The sequence below is a fragment of the Mus caroli genome, chromosome 2, assembly GCF_900094665.2.
Source record: "Mus caroli chromosome 2, CAROLI_EIJ_v1.1, whole genome shotgun sequence".
In the NCBI taxonomy this organism is placed as follows: Eukaryota; Metazoa; Chordata; class Mammalia; order Rodentia; family Muridae; genus Mus; species Mus caroli.
In genome coordinates, this window is record NC_034571.1 from 87,976,627 (window position 1) to 87,988,593 (window position 11,967).

At 48.7% G+C, this 11,967-nt stretch overlaps 1 protein-coding gene across 1 annotated transcript in view; it reads right to left on the reverse strand.

The window, feature by feature from the left end:
• LOC110306667 (probable inactive 1-aminocyclopropane-1-carboxylate synthase-like protein 2) overlaps positions 1–11,324 on the reverse strand; it is a 20,566-nt gene extending 9,242 nt beyond the window's left edge. The window contains 13 exon segments of the mRNA XM_021178690.1: positions 268–313; positions 316–411; positions 513–558; positions 1,721–1,810; positions 3,377–3,477; positions 3,830–3,907; positions 4,136–4,233; positions 5,147–5,213; positions 5,452–5,521; positions 6,271–6,341; positions 6,747–6,806; positions 8,026–8,576; positions 11,303–11,324. Coding sequence (XP_021034349.1) covers positions 268–313; positions 316–411; positions 513–558; positions 1,721–1,810; positions 3,377–3,477; positions 3,830–3,907; positions 4,136–4,233; positions 5,147–5,213; positions 5,452–5,521; positions 6,271–6,341; positions 6,747–6,806; positions 8,026–8,576; positions 11,303–11,324 — 1,396 coding nt within the window.
• Between the last annotated feature and the right edge of the window lie 643 nt (positions 11,325–11,967).

Genomic DNA, 11,967 nt, shown 5'->3' on the forward strand with positions numbered 1-11,967 from the left:
TTAGGGAACCATTCACAAGCAGTTTTCTAAGCAGAGCATAGACTTTTAGGCTTTCAGGATTAAAACCCAGCCTGGTTTGAAAGAGGCTTCCAAACCCATGTGCCCACTGAGCTTCACCCTGTCCTCCACAGTTTAACTTTAGACAGTGAACAGATCCTCAAGTTTATTGAGCACGTGCTAGAGTCTCCCCTCACCCCCAGGAAACCCAGCAATCCCACACAGCCATAAAGTCCAGCCAAGATGCTTTCCTAAGGTCCTGCTTAGTACCTTTGTCCTGGAGCAGTCGGCACAGCTTATACTGAGTAATGCCAGAGTAACCCCATGGTGGTAGCCAAAAGCTTTCATGGCAGAGGCTACCTCCTTGTTGCGTGTATAGAGAACACCAAAGCGGAAGCCAGACATGCCAAAATCCTGGAGGAAAAGAAGTTGAAGAAGGAACATGTTGTTTTTCTTGTCTCTTTTGTTCCTGGCTCCCCTTTCTTCCAGACCCAAAGAAAGGTGCTGGGGCTTACCTTACTAGTGCCCCAGATCATATGGGTCATGTTAGGGTCAGGCAAGCTGGAAAAGAAGTTAGAAACAAAAATCAAAGTTGGAGGGGAAATGGGTGAAAGGTGGGTAAATGACCTCTCTGATGGAAAGGAGACCGTGGAGGTTAGGTTCCTCCTAGCCAGGTTCCAACATGTCCAGGTTCAAGAGACACTGGTGGCAGCTAAGCTAGACGTCAACACAAGGTGTCCCTGTAAAGTATACATGGAACAGCACTCAAGCACCCACTGAGGAACAGCCTGACTGACTCTGCTACTGTGGGTCTGACTATAGATCTAGTCCAAGACTACCTCCCTAGCAGCTGTCCTCTCAAGAAGTCAGCTGCCTACTACTTTTAGAACGTGCACACTTGTCCATTCTAGACTATACCTATCTCTTACTGCCCCACCTTTCACCAAAGGTGTTCCTTCTAGCAGGCATGCCAATGTCTTGCTTTGATGAAATCTCAGTCTTACAGTCAAATTCTATACCACACTCCCCCCCAAAAAAAACGTTTGAGTTGGGCATGGTGGAATATACTTATATTTCCAGCACTCAGGAGGTGGAGGCAGGAGAATTAAGAATTCGAGGCTAAGTTGGGCTAAACTGCAAGATGCTTTGTAAAGAAGTCCCTACCTGACCACCAATCCCTGGGGGCTTTCCTTGCTGCATAGATAGGTGTGTGGGCATGTGTGCATGTGCGTGCGTGCGTGTGCACATATAGGTGTGAAAGACACAGGTTAAAATCGGGTATCTTTTTAGACCACTTTCTACTTCCCCACTGCCCCCACTACAGACAAGGTCTCTCAATGAACCCAAGCTCTTCATTTCATTCAGGCAATGTGGCCAATGAGCTCCAGGGATCGGCCTTGCTTAGCTCCTCCCCTACCTCTAGGGTCATGTGCTGCCTTGCTAGAGTTTTCCTGTAGGTTCTGGGAACTCAGAACTCAGATCCTCACGCTTTCCTGACTGACCTGCCACCCCTTGACCACCCTCGCCACCGTGCCCAGCGTTCACAGATACACAGAATGGCACTTGGACTCCACACTCTCGAGGGCAGTGGGCACTTTGTGAATATTAACAATCCCCCACGGGTACTTGACTCGTTCCCCAGCACCCAGCCAGGCAAGTCCCTGCTTCGTGAAAGCACCTAGTGTTGGGTTCTTGCTCCCAACACTGGAGTGGACAAACTTACTCTTTTATGCTCAGAACGCTGTGAAATGTGACAGACGGCTCAAACACAGACAGCATGTAAATCTCGTCCATGATCACGTGCAGCTTGTGCCTAGAGTTGGGAGAGGAAAAAAAATACATCTAGTTTCTAGCAATAACTTATTACATTTTAACGTGTGTGTGTGTGTGTGGGTGTGTGGGTGTGTGTGTGCCCAAGCCTATGCTTGCACTCTCGGCATGGTCCGTGGATGGAAGGCAGAGAATGACTTGTTGGGATCCCATTGCTCAGTTTGTCAGACTTGGCGGCAGGCACCTGGACTCATTGAGCCATCCTGCCAGCTGACCCTGCAATCTTCACTCTCACTCTTTGCTCTTCTTGGATATACAGGTCAGTTATTTATCCCAAGAGCTTACTCTCCACCTCTCCAAGGGGCACTATGAAGTACACAAGAAGGGAACTTTGCTCTAGCTGGCAGTACAGAGAGGGAACAGGACCCAAAAGACACCCATGGATAACACATTTAACCCCTTAAAGACCAAGCAGACAGCAGAAGAGGCAGAGCTTCTCCCAGTGTTTAAGTCCGTGACAGACAGCAGCTACCACCAGGGTCTAAACTGAATCACAGCACTGGATGGGCTTTGAACACACTTGCATCCTCAGTTCGCCATGACCCCTGGACACAGCACTGTTACCCCATGTCACAGATACAAAGTTAGGCCCTGAGACAGACCAAGAGTTGACTCTGCCTAGTAAGGTCCCGGAGCTCACATCGATTGTGAATTTCACAGGATCTGGAATCACCTAAGAGACCCAGCCTCCGGGTAAGCTTGGGAGGATTACTGCATTTAGGTTAAGTGAGGTCGGAAGACCCACCCTAAAATCCGTGCCCCCATTTTCTGATCTTGAGTCCTGAACTGAAAAGAAAGAAAGAAAAGGAAAGGAAAGGAAAGGAAAGGAAAGGAAAGGAAAGGAAAGGAAAGGAAAGGAAAGGAAAGGAAAGGAAAGGAAAGGAAAGGAAAAGGGGGGAGGGGAGCAGAAGCTAGTGGAGTAGAGCAGTCTTGCTCTCTGTTTCCCATGGACCCCAGCGTGACCAGATGCTTAAGTCTATCATCCTGACTCTCCTGCCATGAGCTGTACCCAGGAGCCATGAGGCCAGACAACCCTTCCTTTGCAGGGTATTATGACAGCAACAGGAAAGCAACCCAGACAGCCAGAATTTACACTCAGCTCCACTGAGTTCTTGATGGCAGCCCTCATTTTTGTCTCTACTGCTGGCTGATCTGGGTCAGTCATAGAGTCTGAGTGCCATTTCTAGAAAGCAAATCCTCTGTCCTAGAAGGGCTTCGCTGCAGGACTCCAGAGGCAACTGTTGTTACCCTGTCCCTAGCAGGGAGCCAAGAGAGCCTCGGAGCATCCTTCAGCCTTGGTAAGTGCAGCCCAGGTAGTCTGGAAATAGATACTGGGATAAAGCACTTCTGCCACCAGGACTAGGAAAGCTACATAGCCCTGCTCTGGTTCCTAGGTCAATGTCTATGTGGGAAGAGGCTGGACAGGCAATGGGAAGACAGATGGTGAGTAGTAGTCTTTATAGAGCCCTGCAAAGCAGAATGGGTAATCTTGGGTAAGTTACTTCAGTTTCTAACTTCTCGTCTATGTGTGACAGGGTGGAATACATACGTCTTAGCAAAGACCAGGTATTCTTGCAGTGACGATTGAGTGTAGACATCACCCAGAGGATTCTGGGGGTTGATGAGCACAAGGCCTTTGACCTTTTTTGCCTGAGAAGAAACCCAAACACAAGAGTGAATACAAGTCTATTACATCTGCCCCAAATCCCAGTAAGCATCCTTTACGGCTCGAGACCTCTAACTTAGGACACCTTGACAAAGCCCAGGTAGGATCTCATGGATGCAACTCCATGCTGCCAGCAAAGGGGAAGAGAGGGAAGTGTTCTGGAAGTTTCCATGGATGGAATTCATTTCTACAGTGAAGTCAGGTACTTAGAACTACTTGCTGTCTTTCCTATCTGGAGAAAGCCCCCACATCTTGTATCTAAGTCTTGTTACTCAGCCCTTTCAAGGCCAACAGTGGCAAACATGAAATTAAGGCTTCCCCACTCGCCACCCTTACCTTCTTCTTAGCCTGAGTCAGGGCAAGCTTGAGCTTATCCACAGTGAGTTGGAAAGAATCCAAGTTGGATCCGGGAACCTGGAAGACACACACCGCTGAGAGAGGCTTGCTACCGAGCCTGGTTTCTCAGCTCACAAGTCCCATACAGTTCTTGGCCTTCATGTCAGGGTGTTGGTCCTACATAGCTTCTTCACCCTGGTATCTGCCCCACTCTCACCATCACTTAAAGGACAAAGATCCTCTGCCTCCTCGGGGACCCTAGAACCATCACGGGATGGGTGAGTAGGGAAGAGGCCACATTCTGACCTGGCTCTCCAAGTGGACAGGAATAAGCTCGACTTTGGAATAGAGGTAGGAGCTGAAGACAAAGCCACTGTAGCATGGTGTGGGGATCAGAAGGGCATCTAGGAGCACAAGGAGACAAAGCTGTCTTCCAGTCAACATAAGCAGCAAGGATCATAACACAAGAGCCCCGTGTAGCAATCTCTTTTTCGATCCTTGAGCTTATTTCACTTTAAAAAAAAAAGGTACATTTTTTACACACATCTACTTGTGGAGAAAACACTATTTCTCAGTTTGTAAGCACACTGAAGTGGGTTGAGAGGGGTGAGTGCAGTGAACAACTCAGAGTTCAAGGTATAAATCAACAGAGCACTTCCCATTAGAAAACTCTTCCTGTTAAGACTCCAGTGTCTGTGTGGCTACATGTTCATCCATGCGCATGCACATTTGAAGATCAGAGGTCAACCCCAGACTCCTTACTTTGGAATAATGCACCTTGTTTATTAAGATAGTATCTCTTTATTGGCATATTTAGGCTGGCTGCAAATCTTTAGGGAGCTGCCTGTCTCAGCTTCCACAGCCTTGGAAACACATGCCACTACAAGCACATGCCACAATGTCCAGCCTTTTTTATGTGAAACTCAGGTGACAAACACTTTGCTGACTAAGCAGTTGTCTTTACTAGCAAACTTTAAAAAAGTCTTGTCAGTACCAGGCTAGACACAAAAGGTCAAAGGTCACACACAAGAAAGTTTCCTCATGTTGAGCCTGGTGGGTTTCATTTCTCTCTCTCTTTCCCATTCTCTTGGCCCTCTGGGCCTTTTCATCTAGATGGCCTCTTTGAGAACTACCACATATTTCTTCCATATTTAATGAGGACTCTAACTCTCTTGGAGTTCCCAGAAATGATATCTCTGGCAGGACAGAGTAGCCTGCACTTGTGGAAAAGACCTCAACGGTCTTCTCTTCCCAAGCCCAGTGCCTGGGCATCCCTGCCCACATGGCAGAAAAGGCAAACAGAGCCTGCTAACTTACCACCTGGGTCACACAGAACCATGGCCAGTGAAGAAAAGACTGAAGAGCAGCCATTGAGAACCACCACCTGAGGACAAGGTCCAAGAGACAGAGTCAAAGTCAGTACCTGCATCAGAAGGGTATGCACAGGCCATCTCCCTTCTCCTCCCACAGGGCAGGTCCCAGGGCACCCCCTCAACTGCACCTCCCTCAGGGACCTCCCCAGCTGGCTTTTACTGTGCCCTGCCCCTCTGAGGGTTCTCCCTGTGGTCTACAGATGATGCAGAAGGAACCCACAAGGACAGCCCTCTATTGTACTCACTCACATTTTCTGGGTCAAGGGGTGTAGGCGCCTTGCAGTAGTGGGTCAAGAAGCTAGCCAGCTCTTCCCGAAGGCTGCGGACAGACCCAGAGAGACCCTATCATTCCCAGGCACCCTTCCTCACTCAGAATCTAGATGACATGCTTTTTTTTTTTTTTTTTTTTTTTAAGAACATAGCATCCAACCTTAAGGAGATCTTTGCTATCCAAGCCAACCTCATCTTATAGGACTATAGACTAAAGTTACCTCTCCAGGGTCACGTGGCTATTGAGAGAGGAGAGGATTATAGACAGATGCTGTTTCTGCCAAATTAGACTGCCTCCTGGGATGTTTTGTCCTTAGGCAAATCCAACCTTTTGTCATTGAAAGCAACATTGTCACCTACACATTGACCGAGTTTTAAAACTCAACAATTCTCAATGTTTTAAATAAGTTAAGGATTTGTGTTGGGCTGCATTCATTAACCATCATGCCTCAAGCTAGACGTGCCTGTTAGGCATTTCCTGGAAGTTATTAGCCAAAGATACAGGAAAGTAGTTAATCGTAAATATGGTTCATTTGGGGGAAGGGAATAGAGCTCAGGCGGGGGTAGATGCTTTCCTAGAATGCATGCCCAGAACTCTGGGTTCCATCATCAGCGCCACAATAAAAGCAAGCATGGTGGTAAGGGTGAGAGGGTCAGAAATTCAAGGTTATCCTCAGCTAAACAGGGAGTATCAGGCCAGCCTGTGCTACACAAGATTCTGTCAATGATTTTATATACAGCCAATGGATGATAAAAGGGGCCTGTAGACAAGAGACCCTAGTTCTGAAAGGCACTTACAAGGGTTGTCCTTTCCAGTCGGAGTACTGCAGCTGGGCCTCATCAAGGACGTTCATGTCACTCTGAGTCAACTGTTGACAAGTAGAACGTGAAGACATGGAGTCCAGGGAGGCCAAGCGAGCTTTATTTTGTTCCTAGTTCGTGCATAAGTCTCTGTCCTGAGAAGTTAAAAATCTCCCAGCAGGGGAGCAAGGATGCACACCATGTGCTCCTTCATGAATGGAGGCTAGCCTTGTCAGACACAGACGAGTTTTAACAGAAGACACATACGAGGCTAGGCCAAAGCTTTGGGCAGACTGCTCACTGCATACCTGTTAGACGACCTTTGGACAGTCATCCAGGCAGGCCTGGCTGGAGCTTACTTATGCTGTTCTAGAAACAATGTCTCGGCTCTCCCCATGATATCTATGCCTTCCTCCTGGACCTCCCACAAGCTGAGGAATAGGCCAGGAAGCTAAGCCTAGAGTACTGCTTACCCTCGCTGTTATCAGGTCAAGGCAAAGCTTGTTCTCGCTGGTACCAAGGTTGATGTAGCCCTGGAAGTGGAAGGAATCTAGGTTAGCCTTCTTGCTCCATCCTAGGACACCTTTGGGCATGTCATTGTAGATTAGTTCAAGGGAAGATGTCACCATGCCACAACATAGTTCAGCTGGTGTCTAGTGATGTTAAATGACAGAAACCATCTCAAGAACCTAGAGTTTTACAGCTATCAATCCCCTCCCCAGTCCAACAGACAAATCAGAGTGGTCGGACGGTGCTGCCTGTACTAGCCACTGGATTCCTGAGGGCAGGCCTTAGTTAGACTCACCGTTTCCTGTGAGCTGCCTTATGTCTCGAGAAAAGCATTCCATCTGCTCCATTGAAGGAGGACGAGAAGGAAAGTTGGAAATCTACCAGACAAACACACTGGGTGGCAGGCAGACCCTCTCTAGCTCTACCCAGAACCTGGAGCCTTATCAACAGCAAACCCTGCTTGCACCCATCTCTGCTATCACACCAGAAGGAACCTCCAAGTTACTAGGGGAGATGCAGCCCTTACATACAATAGAGGTAACAGATACAGTTCCTACAAAAGCCACTGGATGGCCATACAAACCTTTGACAGGGAGCAGAAGGGAAAGGCATGACTGCAGCCACGAAGGACTCCACCCTTTGAATGGATTGCTGCTGTTAATCTCCTAGGCTAAAAACCCTTTGTTGGCTGCTTACTGCCCTGGGGGGAACATTTGAACCCCTGTCCACCTGTACCCTACAGTACTCGTTGTCTCCACTCTGGGCACATGGGTCTTTCTCCCAATCACACCAAGCTCTTCCCACCTTCCGTCCGTGTGTTCTCGCCCCTCTGGGAACATCACGGCCACCGTCATATAGGCTGGCTGGCTCAGACTTTCCAGATCTCTTCCTAGATCCCTTGAAGAGAGTATCCCATCTGTGCTCTGGGAAACAGTATAAACGCTCGTTTCTCCCATGGTTGCCTCCACCTGCCGCTGTGCTTCATTCTATAAAAGCAGGCTCATTTACCAGCATGAGTGCAGTAACTTCTGAAGTTAAAGGAAAGGCGGTAGGGATGAAGGGACTCAAGACACTCCTCTCCCCCAGGTCTCCATCTTCTGGGACATTATCAGCGTATGTCTATAGTTATACCATTATTCTAAGACAATAATGTTAGTGCATCACAAAGAGAGGTGAGCATAAGAGAGGCATAGGACTCAGTAAATCCTAGTGATTGGAGCTTTCAAAGACGTCCCATCTTACCGAAGGGTTCTTATCCTTGTGGTATTTGTCAGCCTGATAGGCCTCATAGCTCTGGAAGCTTAAGTGGTAAGACTCATAGATGCCAGTCCCACGCTTGGATAGGGTGCAGCTGGCAAGGGCAGCCTCAAAACCACCCAGACTAGGCCTGGGTTGGCCAGTCTGCCAAGGTGACAGGGTCTGGTGCCCAACTTTGATGCCACATCTAGAGTCCAAGCAAGGGAGAGGTACTTTGAACATCAGTTTCTTAACAGTGTTAGACCAGATGAAGTTGACGATCCGAGACAGTAAGTAGCCCATCTTCTTTTTCCGCTTCCTGAGGGTTTGTGTGCATTGCTCATCTCCTGGCGGGACGTGCTGCATCTGCTGGCTTATCTGCTGTAAGAACTGGTCCCTGATGACATGCTGAAACTTCAACATCTTCTCCTGCACAATTTTGAAGCCCTTCTTTTTGGAGGACGACTTCTTCAGCTGATCCCTGAGTCTGGGGTGGGTGACTTTGAAGTGACTTGGAGTCTGGGTATCACTATCAGCCTTGGCAGCCTGGCTGGAGCCTAGAGAGAAAGAGAATGAGCACAGAAAGCAAAAGACCGCTTTCCCTGAGGGTCCTGGCATGGTTGGGAACAGAACTGATTGTCAGCCTCATCGCTGGCTTCTCCCACCTCTACGCTTGGGGCTTAGACCCCGCCCAGCTGCTGGTGTGTTCTACGGAGATGCTGTTAGAATGTGTCCTTACTGCCTGAGAACAAGCAGTAAGGCCCTCTAGGAGAAAAGAGGGAGTTGGCCTTTTCTAGGGTCTTCCTGTGCTCTAACCAGAGATGGCTCTAAATGAGAAGGGAGGAGCTTGTGTTGTTCAACCCCAGTACCAAGTAAATCATCGTACTGAAACTGGTCAGTATACGGTTGCCTGGGGGTCAAACCTGGCCTCTCACCTGTTTCTATAGGTAACAGGTAACCAGGGGCTGGGAAGATGGCTCAGTTGGAAAAGTGCTTGCTGCACAAATATGAGGACCTGAGTTCAATCCCCAGCACCCATGTTAAAAAGCTGGGTGTGGCAGCAGGTGCCCATCATCCCAGCTCTTGGGAGGCAGAGGCAAGATGTGATGGAGGCCAACGGCAGAGTGGAATAGCTGTGATGGAGGCCATGCGACCCTCAGAGCTTCAACAGTTAAACACTCTTGAATTTAATTATTTAATTATGCTGGGTAGTGGTGGTGCACATATTTCATCCCAGCGCTTCTCGGGGGGCTGAAGCAGGCAGACCTCTGTAAGTTTGAGGCCAGCTTGGTCTACAGAATGAGGTTCAGGGTAGTCAAAGCTACATAGAGAGATCCTGTCTTGAAAAACTGAGTCTGTGTGTGTGTGTGTGTGTGTGTGTGTGTGTGTGTGTGTGTGTGTGAGAGAGAGAGAGAGAGAGAGAGAGAGAGAGAGAGAGAGAGAGAGAATGGATATTTGGCCTGTATTCTGTTTGTGTACCACATGCATGCAGTGCCCATAGAAATCAGAAGAGAGTGCTGGAGATGCTGGACCTGAGGCTACAGATTGTTGAGCACACAAGCGAGTGCTAAAAATCAACACCTGAACTGCTGAGACATTGCTCCAGCCCCCCAAAAGCTTCAACTAGTTACCATCCAGACCTTTATAGAAAAGGGTTGCCAATCTCTGTTTTAGAACATAAACCTTTCTTTTCCCTTGTTTCCCCATCCTCCACCAAAATAGTCACAGCAGATACCCAGTCCCACCATCCTGCCCTCACACAGGTTCCTAGTGTGCCAGGACAGCTGTTTCGGGCTTTCATTTCTAGTCTCCCTAGCCCAGGGTGCAACTGCTCATCTGTGGCCCATCTGAATCACCTAGCAGTGTGATACGGGCCTCAGACAGTGAAGCCAAGTTCCTGGACTTCAGTTAGATCAAGGTTGGGGTAAGAACCAAAAAGTCTTCATTTCTACCAAGCTCCCGGGTCTGTACTCAGTGAACATGCTACCAGTGTTTCTAAAAACCGGTCAGAATACCAGGAGCTACCAAGAAATACCTTCTTAATGCCTCAATGAGCCAGCAAAACAAACCAAGACAGCAAACTCCAGGTGGTGGGGCTGCCTGAGGCTACCAACTGCCTCTCATTCTTTAAGACAACCTCCACCCAGAAAAGTAGGCTTATGACCCTTCCACCATATGCTGTGATTCTCAGCTTTTTCCAAGCAACAACAACCCCACCCACTCATGTCTAAAACCTTGTTGCTTCTTCTACACATGTATAGTATCAGCACTTCAAAGTACTAAACACGTTCTGCAACATCCAGGAGGTTCGGTGGCCAGCCAGTCTAGCCCAAACAGAGAGCATCTATAAAAGATTCTATCTCAAGCACAAGGTGGAGCATGATGAAGACACTCAACAGTGACCTCTCCCCTCTCTATACACACAGTGTCCACACACAAAGAATTGCATTCTCCTGGAAGATGTATTTTTAAGAAGAAAGTGAATATGGGTTAAGGTCATTAGGGAACTTAGAAGTTGGGGACTCTGACAAGACTTCTTATATAGGAAATGTCTATCGTAAATGATGCTGCAGCACAAAGAAATGTTGCCCCTAAAGCCAAGCCCTAAACTGTTAGAATTGGGGTTCATCAGTCCTCTCCTCCAAACCCCTTGGCTATACCTTGGTTTCAGTGTCCTTACGCCTGCCCTCACCTACCTTCCAGATGCTACTCATCCTCCAGGTTAGTTAAAATCAGTGTCAGTGTCAGACAAGCTGCTGCTGGCACGATGTTCCTCTGCCATGAGTTCGGGCTCAAGGTAGATCTTGAGTAGAGAAGGTGGGAAGGAGCCAGGCAGGGATCGGCTCAGTGCTAGGGTAGGGTTCCCCTAGGCTTCACCTGGTCCGTCTTTCCAGTTAGTTCCACAAGCCTCGCTTTGTGGATGAGAAATAGAGGCTCAAAGGAATGAACTGAGTCTACCAGACACAGAAGTAGCATGTGTTTATCAGGGGAGGTTCCAGGCACATCGGCCCCTAGTGGCTGTGCCTCATGCGCCCCAGCGCAGCCATGAACATAACCCAACACAGAGTCAAAACGGAAAACACCGAGGTTGCTGTTGCTTTGCTTCTGTAACTCCACTGCCCAGTTCTCAAGCAACGGCTTTATGGATAATGTTGTATTACAATGTTAGGTCTAAGCCGTTTGACAATAAAACTCCACTTTCTTTTAAGCTCCAGGGCACTGTGTGTGGCCCAAAGTCCCTGCCTCCCTCCATTCTCATGGCTTGTCACCCCACTGAGCTCACCTTCATTTCTGTTTTCGCTCATCTCTGTGCAGTCGGAAGTCTAAATCCAGGAGTGTCTTTGTCATTCAGGGAGCAGAAGCTTGCTCCTCTGCCCCCTCCCCTCTCTTGTAAGCACAAGGTGGCTCGCAGGGTAATGAGACCCATCTTTTCCCCTCCTGGAGCCAACTGCCCAGCAGCTCCCTATTATCTAAATGGCCTTGGCATAATTACAGAGAACTGGCTGCGCGGAGTATCCGGTTGGAGCAAATCTGAAGAGTATTGGCTTCAGCTGAAGTGTTCACAAGCTGCGAGGGCCCCTGCTCTTCGAAGGAGGCTAAAGCCAGGGCCTGTGTGTACAGGCAAGACTCGGGATGAATCTGGTGCTCACTGACTATGGAAAGTAACCAGAGGGGGAGGAGCCTGTTCAAAGCACAAAGAAGCCTATGGTACCTCCCCGTTTCTGAGGAGGCCATATTTGAGAGTAGGCTGAAGTGGGGTTTAGTCAGCACAGGAGGGACCACTGCATTAAGAGGCCTTGGCAGGAGCACCAGGAACCCCAGGCACCATCCCCTAGAGCCCAGGACATAGGGTCCCTTGCCTGTGTGGCTTTGGCAAACCTTCCTTTCTCCTTGGTAAAGACAGAGGCCAGGAAAACTACATCCCAGGTGGTGTGGAGACTAAATGGA